Genomic DNA, 12,020 nt, shown 5'->3' with positions numbered 1-12,020 from the left:
GAACTATTCTCCGTGCTTAACGCTAAGCACACACCAAAGAGCTTTGCTGGCTGACGGCCACACCAGGGATGATGACCAACCTGGGGACTGAGCAACTTCTCATGGACATGGTGGGGACGAGAGGGATGAAGGGCCCTCTCGGATGCAGGAGGACCACAAGGCCACCAAGGGGTAGATGAAGTTTGGTGACTTACAGACACAAGGCTTGCTGGATTCTTCCCTCCACGTAGACTAGCAAAATCGAACCCCATCCCAGGGTAAAACTGATGGCAGCCCAAGCCTTACACCCAGCTCTTGCCTCCCAGCTGAAGGTGGGATGCAGGGCATGGTGTTGTGGCAGTGGCAACCACGGATGCTCTTGTGGCTCCTACTCTTCCAGCAAGGGACGGTGAGACTTGGGACGGGATGGAGAAAAAAGCAAACAGGCAAAAAAATAAAGCAGCTCAAAGAGAAATTAATCCCCAGAAGAGATAAGGGCCCCCACCTCCCTTCCCCCATCTGCTGCAAAAGGATGATGATCTAAATCGCATTTCCTAGATGACACCGCACCGATCTGCCGCCGGAAGCGGCAGTGGCAGGGCTCAGGATGGCGCCGGACCTCCTTCTTGCAGGGGACAAGCCAGGTCCTTCCCTGCTGGCACTCGCCGGACGGTCACCACCGCCTCGGAGGAGCAGCGTGCCCTGGGGCAGCTGGAGCAGGCGTCCCTCCCGCTGTCCCCCACCGCTCTCCCACTGCCTCTGCAGTCACATGTTTCCTTTCTGAGAACCGGAGGGGAAGGGATTTACCGTTTCCAGTGCCTTTCTGCACAGGTTTCGGAGAGGCTCAAAACAAGACACATTCATGTGGCTGCGTACGGGTCTCTGCTCTGCAGCAGACAGCCCCACGGCTGAGCTCCGTGGAAATAGGTGATGAGAAAGGCAGGATTGGGCTGTGACCCTCCGAGCTGTCACTGAGGACTCGGAGGGAGTCAGGGTCAGGTCACAGCCTACCTTGGTGCATACGGGCACTGTGTGCTGACCAAGGCAGTGCAGAGGATCAAGAGGCCAGAAATCTGCACCCAAACCCCGTCTTCCCACACGCTGACCCATGTTGCCCAGCGCAGAGCCGCCTCACACCAACTGCCTTGGCATGCTCTTGCCATCAAGCGACCATCAGCTTCAGTCTTAACCCAGCATGTGACACAGCTTACCCAGCACTGTAGGATCTCCAGGCATACCAGAAATTTGCAGGACAGGATTATGAGGATCTCCATCTGCATGGTATGGACCATTCTCGAGGCCACAAAATTGCTGGTACTCCCACTCCCCAGGTCAGAAGCCTCCTGGTCCTCATTTGGATTTCTTCACGCATCGTATTTGCTCCATGTCCCCCAGAAAAGATCGTCTTCACAATTATTCTGCACTCTCTGATCAAGTTTCCCTCCTAAGAAACATCCTTTCAAAGGGCTTTTATCTGCAGGGTTGGCTGCCAGTCTAATACTGCAGCCCCATTCTGCATTTGCTGAAAGAGCTGATAATGTCCTAAAAAGAATTAACATTTAGATGTTAGTCCTGTAACCAAATCTGAATCAAACAATGATGACTGTTCAAACGCCTAAAGCCACTCAGGGGTATTTTCCTTTGAGCTCTTCCAAGCTTGTACCAGGGGTAAGGAGCTTTCTAAAGATGCCTTTGTGAGCACCAGCTACTGAAACCTTCTCCTTGTCCCTCCAGACACAGATACAATTATGCCCAGCTCCGGCACAAAGATAAAGGCTGAATTACAAGAGCAGTATTATGCTGCACAATCAGGGTCCTTGATTCCAATTGACAAGAAAAGCAAATCATGCGCAGTTGTTTTGCTGATGTCTCCACTCCTGGAAATTCATTCCCATCACAGGGGAAGAAATTAGTTCAATACACAGGGTTACCTTTTGCGTTACCTCCCCAGATTGTTAAATTACCTTAACTTGTCAGTTCATGAGATCTTACAAGTTATGCAGGGTCAAACCTGGCCACCACTTGTATGGGATATCTTTCTCTGCAGAAGGTTTAACTACCAGCTGCTAGAGTTTCCCTGATAAGAAAGTGTTTTCTTACCTATAATGGCATGGATGTAGTGGGACAGCTATTCAGAGAAGCTGTGACACCTTTCTCTGGAGTGAATTTTTAAAAACGTGTTAGATGATAAACATCTCCTGGGATGATCCTGCAAGGGGAGATGTCTTGAGACCCCTTGGGAGATAGCTTGAGATCTCTTCCAGACCTGCCTTTTGCTTTTCTAGAGCGGTCAAAAATCAAAACCAAACCAAAAACTCCTCAAATATCCAAACTCCAACCTCCACCCCTCAACTTATGCACACTCCACCCCCCAAGACATGTCCTGCCACCCTGGGTGGGCTGCAGTACCCTGCTGCTAGACTATCACAGAAGGTATCTTTCCAATAATATGTTGAAGCCAAATCTTCAACTTAGTGTGATTCATCCCTGCTTCAGCAAAGTTCAACAGAGCGTGACGTTTCACGCTGGTCCTCGGGGCTTAAGAGATTTTCCACAAGAGGAAGGGTGTTAACGCCAGCGTCCTAACAAACGGTGACGTGGATAATTGTGCTCTATAGATCCAAATTCCTCTTGTCACTCCAGATGCAGAACTGCCTTTTAGCATGCTCTTCAGGAAAAAAAAAGAGCCCTCCTTTGCTACTGGTGACCCAAAGGAGCCTGTCTGTCAGCCCAAAACTCCTGCACAGAGTTTCTTCCATCATCTGGAGGTCCCTGAGGGAATCTGAGGGTGGTTCTGGTAGCAGAAATTACAATGATGTCCGCCTTGTTATAGAGGCAAGAGGTCAGGCTGATTCCTGTAATGGCCTTTTAAACCTCTACCATCACACCACACTGAAAAATGCTGAGAAAAACGCCCTAAATGAGTGTGTGCAACTTGATGTCTGCTGGGAGATGCAGCCTAGGCTGCACCCCTGGGACAACCATTAACCCTGCCCAGTTAACCCTTCATCTATCAGACCATTGATGATTCCTCCTCAGTCCTTTCCCAGCTGATTTCATCCCAGAGCTCAATTAGCTCAGGGTTAAAAAGAATTTTTTTTTTCCCAAACTTCAGCTGCAAGATCCTCGTTGCCATCTAACCACTGTGCAAAAGGTCCCTCAAAACATCTCTGTGTTTGCCTTGGTGAAAGAATTGCAAAGGTCACGCTGTTTCCCGAGGAAAGTGCTGACTTGGGAGCCCAAAACTGGCTGCTCACGCAGAAGGGCCAAGGGAAGGACCTGCAGCATCTGGTTGCGTTGCGAGTGACACGGTCACTCTCAAACAGCTTAAATTGGCCAGACCACAGTCAGGATGCTGTGAAGGCAGTTTTAAAAGTCCTCCTAGCTTCACATCCTTGCAAAGAACGAAAAGGCAGATGTTGCTTGCTTCTCCCAGCGGAGAGTAAATCTGCCAAGGTCAAGGTGCTTGCACAAGGTATTTAGAGAGCTGGGCAGAAAACCACCCAATTGTCCTGCTGGATTGCCCAGCACCTCTTTGCACACCCTCTCTTTTTCTAGCAGAGCAGGACAATTAAGACGGTGGAGCTTCATTTGCACTTCTGCAGACACACAGGCAGAGGCCTGCCAAGCAGGAGTGTCTGAAACGGCCCCTCCGTCTGCACTCAAAAGCCTCTGGAGATCAGCTTTGAACTAGCAGTATTTTTAAATACAGCCAGCCTGGACTCCTTGTGTGTCTCCTGGATTTGCTGCTCACATTTTCGGGGGGGGAGTTTATCTACCACCTCAACAGCCAGAAGCTCTTTTTCTCCCCCTCTAAGCGATTCGCCTGTAACGACAACTCCAGGAGTTGGGGTTTTAAGGAAAGACAGCCAAACCTTAGGAGGCTCTCGACACGGATCCTGACTTTTGGCAGCAGCGCTCCCTCGTCCACAGCTGAGATGCTGACTGCAGCTCGGGAGATGCTTAAGTAACCAACTGCAAAACTATTTATCAAATGATTCAAAGTCAAGGGCACGGCGGATGCAGAAGCAGCTATAAACCTGCTCAACAGCCCTGCCTGTGCGGAGGACAGGCAACAGGGAATACCTTCACCCAAAGCCACGGGAGGGACTGGGGCAGCAGCACAGGAGCAGGGACAGCTTGTAGATAAGCATCGTGCTTATAGGAAATAGGTTGGGTTTTGCATTTCAAGCACTTTTGAAAAGATTTTGGTTTGTTGGGTTTTGTTTTTATTTTTTATCTCACACATTTTATACTGGTTTCTGAAGAGATGAAGCTCCTGAGAGTGCATAGTCTTGTCCTCCTGTCTGCCTCACCCAGTACTTTGAAGCAAATTAGCTTGGAAGGCTGAGACCTCCAGGACAGCAAGTTCATGAAGATGGGCACTTTGCTCGAGAAGACTCCAGTGAGTGTCCAGCTTGGGGAGCTGCTGCACCCAGACCAAGGAGGGTCCCTGTGGTTCGGTTCATGCCCTGGCTGTGGGACACATACACACTCAGCACCCATGGAGCCCAGAATAAACCAACCACGGCACATGATAACATCACCCACCCTGTACTGAGCAGAAAATAGCAAACCACAGGTACTGCTCACCCAGTGACTTTATCACGTATCTTTCCCTTGCATGGGTTTGCTCAAACACTGACAGCTCTAAAAAAAGAGCCTCTTTCTCCCTGGGTTTCACACAAGCAGACCCCCGCACCCCAGTCAGTGGACACCTTGCGGTAGTTTTACCTTCCTCCAGCTGATCCCTCTACTCACCCCGACTCTGCCTGCCCCTTCTCCAACCTCTTCAGGACCAGGAGTGACCATCACCCCATCCAGCACCCAATGGAGAAGAAAAGCAAATTAACAGCAAAGAAGGGATGTGACCCAAGATCCTAAAATCTGCTTTATAAATCTCACATTATTCAGATCCTACAAGAGGTCCTCATTTTAAGCAGGGACTGGTTCTTATTCCCTTTTTCCCCTGTTCTCTCCTGAGCATTTCAGTAGACTGGGTTTGACAGCAGCATTACTATAACACAGGCAACAGCTACACTAACAGCTTGGAGGAGCTGAAGTTTACAGAGCTTTCTTTACTCGAGGGAACCGCATTTTTCTAAGATTATATTATTTCTTGGGCTGGTCGCTCAGTAATGCAACATCATTTCCCTTTTGGGTGGGAAAGTTCTCTCCTCATCCTCGGATGCGAATGATTTCAGCCTGAAAGGATGAATGCGAATTCTATGCATAATCAAAGAGCCGTAAGCGAACCATGACCCGTGCTGAAGCAGCAGGATGTTATGGTATAACACCTGGGCATTAAAAATACATAGTGATGGGTGTACACGCATCAGCTGTATGTATGCAGAAAAGGGTAAGAGGTAAGGGTGGTCAGATGTGCCAAAACCATTTTCTTCTGATAGGCATCTACAGACTTCATTCTTTCACTGAGCCTGTGCTTGTAGCCCTCTTGCATCTGCTCTGGATGAATATCCCAGCAAATGAACCTCTAATATTTATGGAAACAGCAAATCACAATGCAAATGTTGCAAAACTGCTCCGAGAAATAAAAATTTGAATTTGTAATCAGGTCTACTGCCACTGAAAATTGGATTCTGCCTTTTATGCTCAGCCAATCAGGAAAGAGAAAAAACATATCGTATGACCTACATCTTCAATCGAATGTAAATAACAGGGCCTGTGGTTGGGGTATTAAGGCCTCATGACGAGCTTGCTCACGAGCTACAGACTATGGATTTTGTATTGGACGTTATCAGGGAAATATTACGAACGACCAACCTTTCATTTGCTTGGAGCACCTTCTGACCCTCTGGCTGGTCAAACTGCCCCGAAAGCTTCTTTACACGATTCCAACAGCAGAAAGACACCGTAACAGGTGCCAGGATCTGGCCATGCCTCTTTCCAGAGGAGCTCTGTGCATGTCCGAGTGGATCAGCCCGAGCGTGAGCGATGCCGTTAGTGTGCACAGAGACACCCCGATCTGCCCAGACCCTCCTCACCCCCCATACGCGAGAACCTGTCTTGAAACTACATGGGGAAGCAAAACCAGAATCCAGAGGGTTTACACTGCCTGTCTGTGATCCATCCAGCCCCAGATCACTCCCCCAGGGTATTTAGGAGGTTGCAGCCCTGAGCACCCCCCACACGGCAGGGGCAGCCGGTCTGGGCGCAGCACGCCATGCCCCCTCCTGCCTCCCTGCAGCAGCACAGACAGAGGCAGGAAGACAGCATTTTGGGCACCCGGCTCAGCCATAGCTAAGCCCTACCACTCTGTACCTATGCTTATTTTGGAAATGGTGCGTAGCTACCATTGATGGGGAACCGCAGACTTCGGTGGTGCCTTAGTCTCTACACCACAGCACAGAAACACTATTGCTACACTGACAGGTTTTATTGGCTTGATTAACTTGTTAATTGAAATAGTTCCTTATTCTGTGCGGTTTTTTATTAGCTTGGATGAACGCTCCATAAATAAAACTATCACAACCCAAGTGATGCTACCAAGGCCTCAGTCAGCTTCTGTAGAGCCGTAAGAACAGCGAGCAGGGCCAGCAGCAGCTCCCGCAGCAGCCGTGCACGGCCCCGGAGCCCGGGCTGGCCGGCGGCAGTACCCAAGCAGGCAGCCAGCACGCACCTACAGTTGGCCAGGCTTTGGTCTCCGCTTTCACCCAAGGGATGGCTCAGCGCCTGGTTTGGTAGCTCACGGGACAGAGCAATCCCCTGCTCCTATTGCTCAGACAGCTCCTGAAACCCTTTTGCAGGATGGCCTGTAACACTGCAGCTTTGAAGATGTGGCTTTACGTTTCAGATGCACAGGCACAGCTCCAGCCGCCGCGGCGCCTGTTCCGGTTTTGCATTGCATCCACACCAAGACCAACTGCCTTTCTAGCCTGGTACCTCTCTGTGCCTCACACCCCCTCTGCTAAATGAGCACAAGCCTCTGCCACCTCCTAGGGATGTGACAGTAATGGAGCAATTACCCTCCGCACCGCGCTCACCTGCCGTCACCTGCCTCCTGTAGACACACGGGACAGGGAGGATGGAGGCAGCACACAGAACAGCTTGGGAGCTCAATCACAGAGGGTTTCTGACCACCAGCCCAAAAACTGGGATCTGTAAGAGCAGATGAAGGAAGCAACTTGTCCCAGAAACCCCACGCTCCTCTAAACTCATCAGTATCTGCAGCTTTTGATACTGAAAACAATATTCCCCGAGGAAGGCACCCCTGCATCAGCAAGGCTGGCATCAGCCTCCACAGCTGAGACATGGCAGCAACCACCCGTCTTCCCAGCCATAAGAGAAAATTAGAGCAAATTAAATTATCCCTCTGAAGTGACGATGGCTGCTGCGAACGCCTGCTGAACGGGCACAAGCTGGCTCTGGCGGTTTGCTACCAGGAAATGAAACTTTGCGGAGAGCCCAATAACAGGCTTTAGGTACAGCAGCTGTCCCCTTACCTGCTGTGCCCTGGTCACAGCTTAGCGCTCGCATTCACTGTGTACGGAGGTGTAAATCAATATGCATCGCTATGTGCTCCCTGGCAGGCGGGTTACATGATTATCTCTCAGATCGTATTCATTTACCACTTAAATATCATGCAAAGTGCTTTTACAGACTGATGTAACCCAGCCAGTCAGTGCACGACACTTGTTACCTTCAGGGTCTCGGGATGGGGAATGGGCAGGGAAGCTGATCTCTTATCTCCCTCCTTTTCTGAAACTCTTTTTTTTCCTTCTCTTTTCTTTTTTGCTTTTAATTATGTACCCTGAAGGAGCAGAGCTAAATCCATACAGCTCCAGGGACTTCACATTTGCAGCACACCAACCAAATCCACTTACAGCTTACAGAGAGGAGCAGCAAAGATGCCCAAGAAAAGAAAACCCTGCAGCCTACGGGCCTTTTGATAGCAGTGCAGAGGCACGGGATGCGACCCTTCCTTGTCCCCATGCCACAGGGGGAGGAAGCATCCTTCCTGCACCACCGGCAGTCACCTGAAATCCTATCAAAGCTAAACAGCAGCATCTTACACCTCTCTGCACAGAGAGCTGGGCTTCTGCCCCCAGCAGCCACAAAATACGTACTGTGAACTTTGAGGCAGGTTTGGAGGCAATCCCATACTTTTGTGCAAACGGGCATCCTCATAATCTTCCTCTCTCGCTCCTAAATTTGCTGCTTCTACACACAGAAAGTTTCAGAGATAGAAAGTTTAAAAAAATACATAAATAAGTGAAGACTTCTGTGCCTCAGAGGGTTGGGAAGTTTCTCCTAGCAGCCAGCCTAAATCTCTGCTGCAAGCTAAGCTGATTCCTTCTTGGGTGATTTTACACCTCACTTCCAGGGCTCCCACCAGCAAAGCTGCAAAGAAAGGTGGCAGCTGGCACAGGAGAGAGGGAGAAAGGACGGAAGGAAGGACACAGATGGCAGAAAAGCAGATCAACTTCTCAGGGCGAGCTCGCTGCCAGCAGCCCCGTGCTGTGCTGGCATCAGTGCGGGCCAGATGTAAAGGGAAAAGGGACTTTGTAGAAACAGGGGGAGATCCCAGCCATAGTGACTTTGTCAGAGGCTCAGTGCCACCTCCGCTGTCCCCATGGTGTCACTGAAATTATTCCCATTTTACAGATGGGAAATCTGAAATAAGGAAGACAGAGCTTGTAACCAAATCCCCGCCCGACCCAGGCCGGCAGCAGACGGTGCCCCTCAGCTCGCCCAGCACCCATGCAAAACAGCTGCCAGGAGGAATTTCACGGAGGGGTTTGACGATGCTTTAATTCTGTTCTCACCAGCTTTCTTCCTTCCTGCTTCACCTATTTTTTTTTTCTATGTTCCTCTCCCCGGATTCAGCCTGTACTTTAAACAACAAGCGAAAGCCATCTGTCCTCATTTCTTTACCAGACAAGCCCGTGGTGGGGTTGGCAGGGAGGGACAGCAGATGTGGTTCGAGGCGTAGGCAGGCCGGGAAAGGCAGCGAGGCTCCCCAGGGCAGCCCGGAGCCTGCCCCACTCCCTTGCTCCACACTTTGTGAGACACTCAAAAGCCCCATTTCTACACCCACTGCCTCACCATCTGCTTGCTAAGCCCTGCCTGAGAAAGGGCTTTCACTGCCTAACCTCAGACTCGTTTCAAATGGAGATGTAATCTTCACTTCAACGTAGCGCCAGGGTGATGGGTTCCCAAGAAATGCTCCCCCGCCCTGCTTCAAGCAGGCGTTTTCAAAGATGAAAAACATCTCAGAGGGGTATGAGCAGCAGCGAGACAGAGAACAGGGATTTCTCAAGCGTCTACAGCTCAACCTGAGAGTGATTCAGGAGAGCCCGTGAGCCTGCTCCCATAACACCAAACAATTCCCTTGACTGACAAGCATAGAGCTGTAGCTAACAGCAAGTGAATCGCGGCTGTCAGGACCCAGCGTAATTCATGATGCCGTTTGCTAGGGAGCGAGCTACTGCCGGGTTATTTATCACTCCTTCACGATGCATCCCCCGTTCCTTCTGGATGGGGCTGACATAATTCACGAGCACCTGTAGCTGCCGAGCACAGGCTGCACGGAGCAAAGCCTCCGCCGCTGAGCTGGGCGGCCAGACACTGGTAGCCAGACAAATGGCTTTTCCAGCACGTGGACAGATAGTTTGAGTTTTTCAGACTCCTAACAAAGGAAATGCATTCCTCCGCTGACTCTCAGGAGTCATCAAGGTCACAGGAAAAGATGCCAGATTGAAAGCTGAGATGAAATTAAATACTTTTTTCTGTCCACCAAGGAATTTGCGCAGCTCTCATCAAATAATAGGCAAGCACTTTGCTGGCAAGTCGCAGATTTTATCTTCACAAGGTTGGTAGCAGGTAAGACAAAGTTATTCTCTCCCGGTTTGGAAGGCAAACTGACACTTGGAGCGGCACAAAGAAGTGGCTGAGCTGGGAACAGACCCAAATCTCCTTCATTTCAGTGCAGTATCCTAGTCACCAGGCTGCTCTCACACAAACACTGTTAGTTAGGAACTTTCTAATCCACTGCAGGGTACATTCCAGTTGATATCCCCAACTATACAGTTGGTCTAGTGTGGATACATCTCACAAAAGCACACCTTGGGTTTGTGAAGAAAACTAAAACGTTATAAACATAGTTTTGTCACATCTTCTGAAATTGTATAGCTCTATGAAAGTAAACTTAACCCCAAGTACCAAAGCATGATAATCTCTCCACATCATAAATTAAAAGATGAAAATTGACGGTCCAGCTCAGGCAGGCGATCAATCCTAAAACCTACTTAAAACCTACACAGGACTAATTTGACATATTGGATTTCCTCATACAACCTGCAGACACCCAGCGCTTTCCAAACTCATCAAGAATTAGTCATCCTTAGAGCTATGCGTCTTCTTCAGCAAGTAAGTGAAACAGTTTACTGGATGACACTTGAAATGAGCCCCGCTTGTTCTGGGAAAAATATGGTTTATCCTGTGCTGAAACCAAATTCAGTGTCATTTGTAAAGCCCCAAACTAGTCATTGCTCCTGATAACGATACTGCAGATGTGGCATGCAAGGAAAAATGTGACTTTATACATGACTAATCCGACAGTCTGTAGGCGACGCAGAGAGAGAAACAGGGTATTTATAGAGAGCTGATGACATCTGTCCCCACACCTGGATATGGGTCAGCACCTAAGATGAGGGCATGTCTGGAGATGAACGGTAGGTGACTCAGGTCCTGAAGACCACCCATGGGTGCCACTGATTTCCCACCTGGGAAGCATTTTGGTGGGTGGATGCGCTGGCTGTGCCCCTGGTACCCACCAAAGCCTTCCTCAAGTTCCCCCGTGAAGTTTTCATCTCTCGCTTTCGAGTCAGTCTACGCAACTACAACGTGTTTTCAGTTTCCCACCCACGATTCCCATCCCAAACCTTCACCCACGGAAGCGCTTGCCTGTCCCACGATGGGCTGGGCAAGGTTAAAAAGAGAGAGGGATTTGGGGGGCGGCGGGGCGGGGGGGGGGGTTGCACTTCGCAGCGGATGCAGCTGTGAGTGATGCTGGGATGCTCAGCAACCCTCGGTCGCGGGTGCGGCGGAGAGCGCGCGGGGTCCCACGACGCGCGGGTCCCCCGCGCTTCGTGGGACCCCGCGCGCTCTCCGCCGCACCCGCGACCGCTGCCGGGACCAAATCCCATCCCCATCCCCATCAAACCCACGGCGGAGCAGGGCACTCACCCGGGCTGCCGGCGTGTCCCGCGGCGGGAGGCGAGCAGGGGCGGCCGAGACGGCTTCGGGACGGAGGAGGTGGAGGAGGAGGAGGAGGAAGACGCCGTGGGGAAGCGAGGGGCAGCGACCCGGCCGGCGGGACCAGCCCCAGCAGCAGCAGCAGCAGGGTGCAAGCTGCCGGCATGGCGCTGGGGGTGGATGGGGAGGGGGGGGGAGGGTTTGAGGGGGAGGGGGTGGTTGTTCACATGCCCGCAGCGGGGCAATGAATAACCACGGAAATAGCGATTTTTAATTAATTCACTGTGCCCCCCCCCCCGGGGCGGCGCAGAGGGCGGCCGCCCCGGCTTTAAAAGTACGGGGTGCCCATAGCGGAGGGGATGGGGGGGGGGGCGGCCAGCAGCGGCAGCAGGCTGCGGCCAAGTGCCGGCGCCCGAAAGTAAAAGGGCAGGCGGCGGAGGCTCCTCCTCGAGCCTGACATCACCCAGCCGCGGCTCGGCTCGGCTCGGCACGGCTCCGCACGGCCCCCCCGGCCCGGCCCGGCCCCGAGCGGCCGCCCCCTCCCGCCCCGCGCAGCCGTCGGGCCGCCCGCTCCCCCACCCGGCTGTGTGCAGCATTATTATTATTATTATTATTATTCTTATCATTATCATAAATTTAAAAAATATTTTTACTTTTAATTTATTTTTCCTGAAGCATCTCCCAGTCGCGCCGGGCGAGCAGGAAACCCCCTTGCCCACCGCCCCCAGCCGCAAGCCGCCGAGGAGGTGCGCTGGTGCCGCAGCGTTATCGCTACCGCGCTTCAATGCAGACAGCGCGCAAGTCCCGCGACCCGCGCAGCGGCC

The 12,020-nt window shown here is 51.5% G+C and overlaps 1 protein-coding gene across 7 annotated transcripts in view; it reads right to left on the bottom strand.

The window, feature by feature from the left end:
* HEG1 (heart development protein with EGF like domains 1) overlaps positions 1 to 11,557 on the bottom strand; it is a 56,651-nt gene extending 45,094 nt beyond the window's left edge. For 4 of the 7 annotated variants that reach the window (XM_054830133.1, XM_054830134.1, XM_054830135.1 and 1 more), the window contains exon 1: positions 11,188 to 11,556. In XM_054830133.1, coding sequence (XP_054686108.1) covers positions 11,188 to 11,362 — 175 coding nt within the window. In that variant the 5' untranslated portion in view covers positions 11,363 to 11,556. Of the gene's footprint in view, positions 1 to 11,187 lie in introns of all 7 variants that reach the window. The other 3 variants (XR_008577662.1, XR_008577663.1, XM_054830138.1) reach the window with 1 other exon arrangement.
* Positions 11,558 to 12,020: the final 463 nt, after the last annotated feature.

This window comes from Grus americana, chromosome 6 (assembly GCF_028858705.1).
Source record: "Grus americana isolate bGruAme1 chromosome 6, bGruAme1.mat, whole genome shotgun sequence".
Taxonomy (NCBI): Eukaryota; Metazoa; Chordata; class Aves; order Gruiformes; family Gruidae; genus Grus; species Grus americana.
The sequence above is the reverse complement of the archived record's forward strand: the minus strand, read 5'-3'. Positions and strand labels throughout refer to the sequence as shown.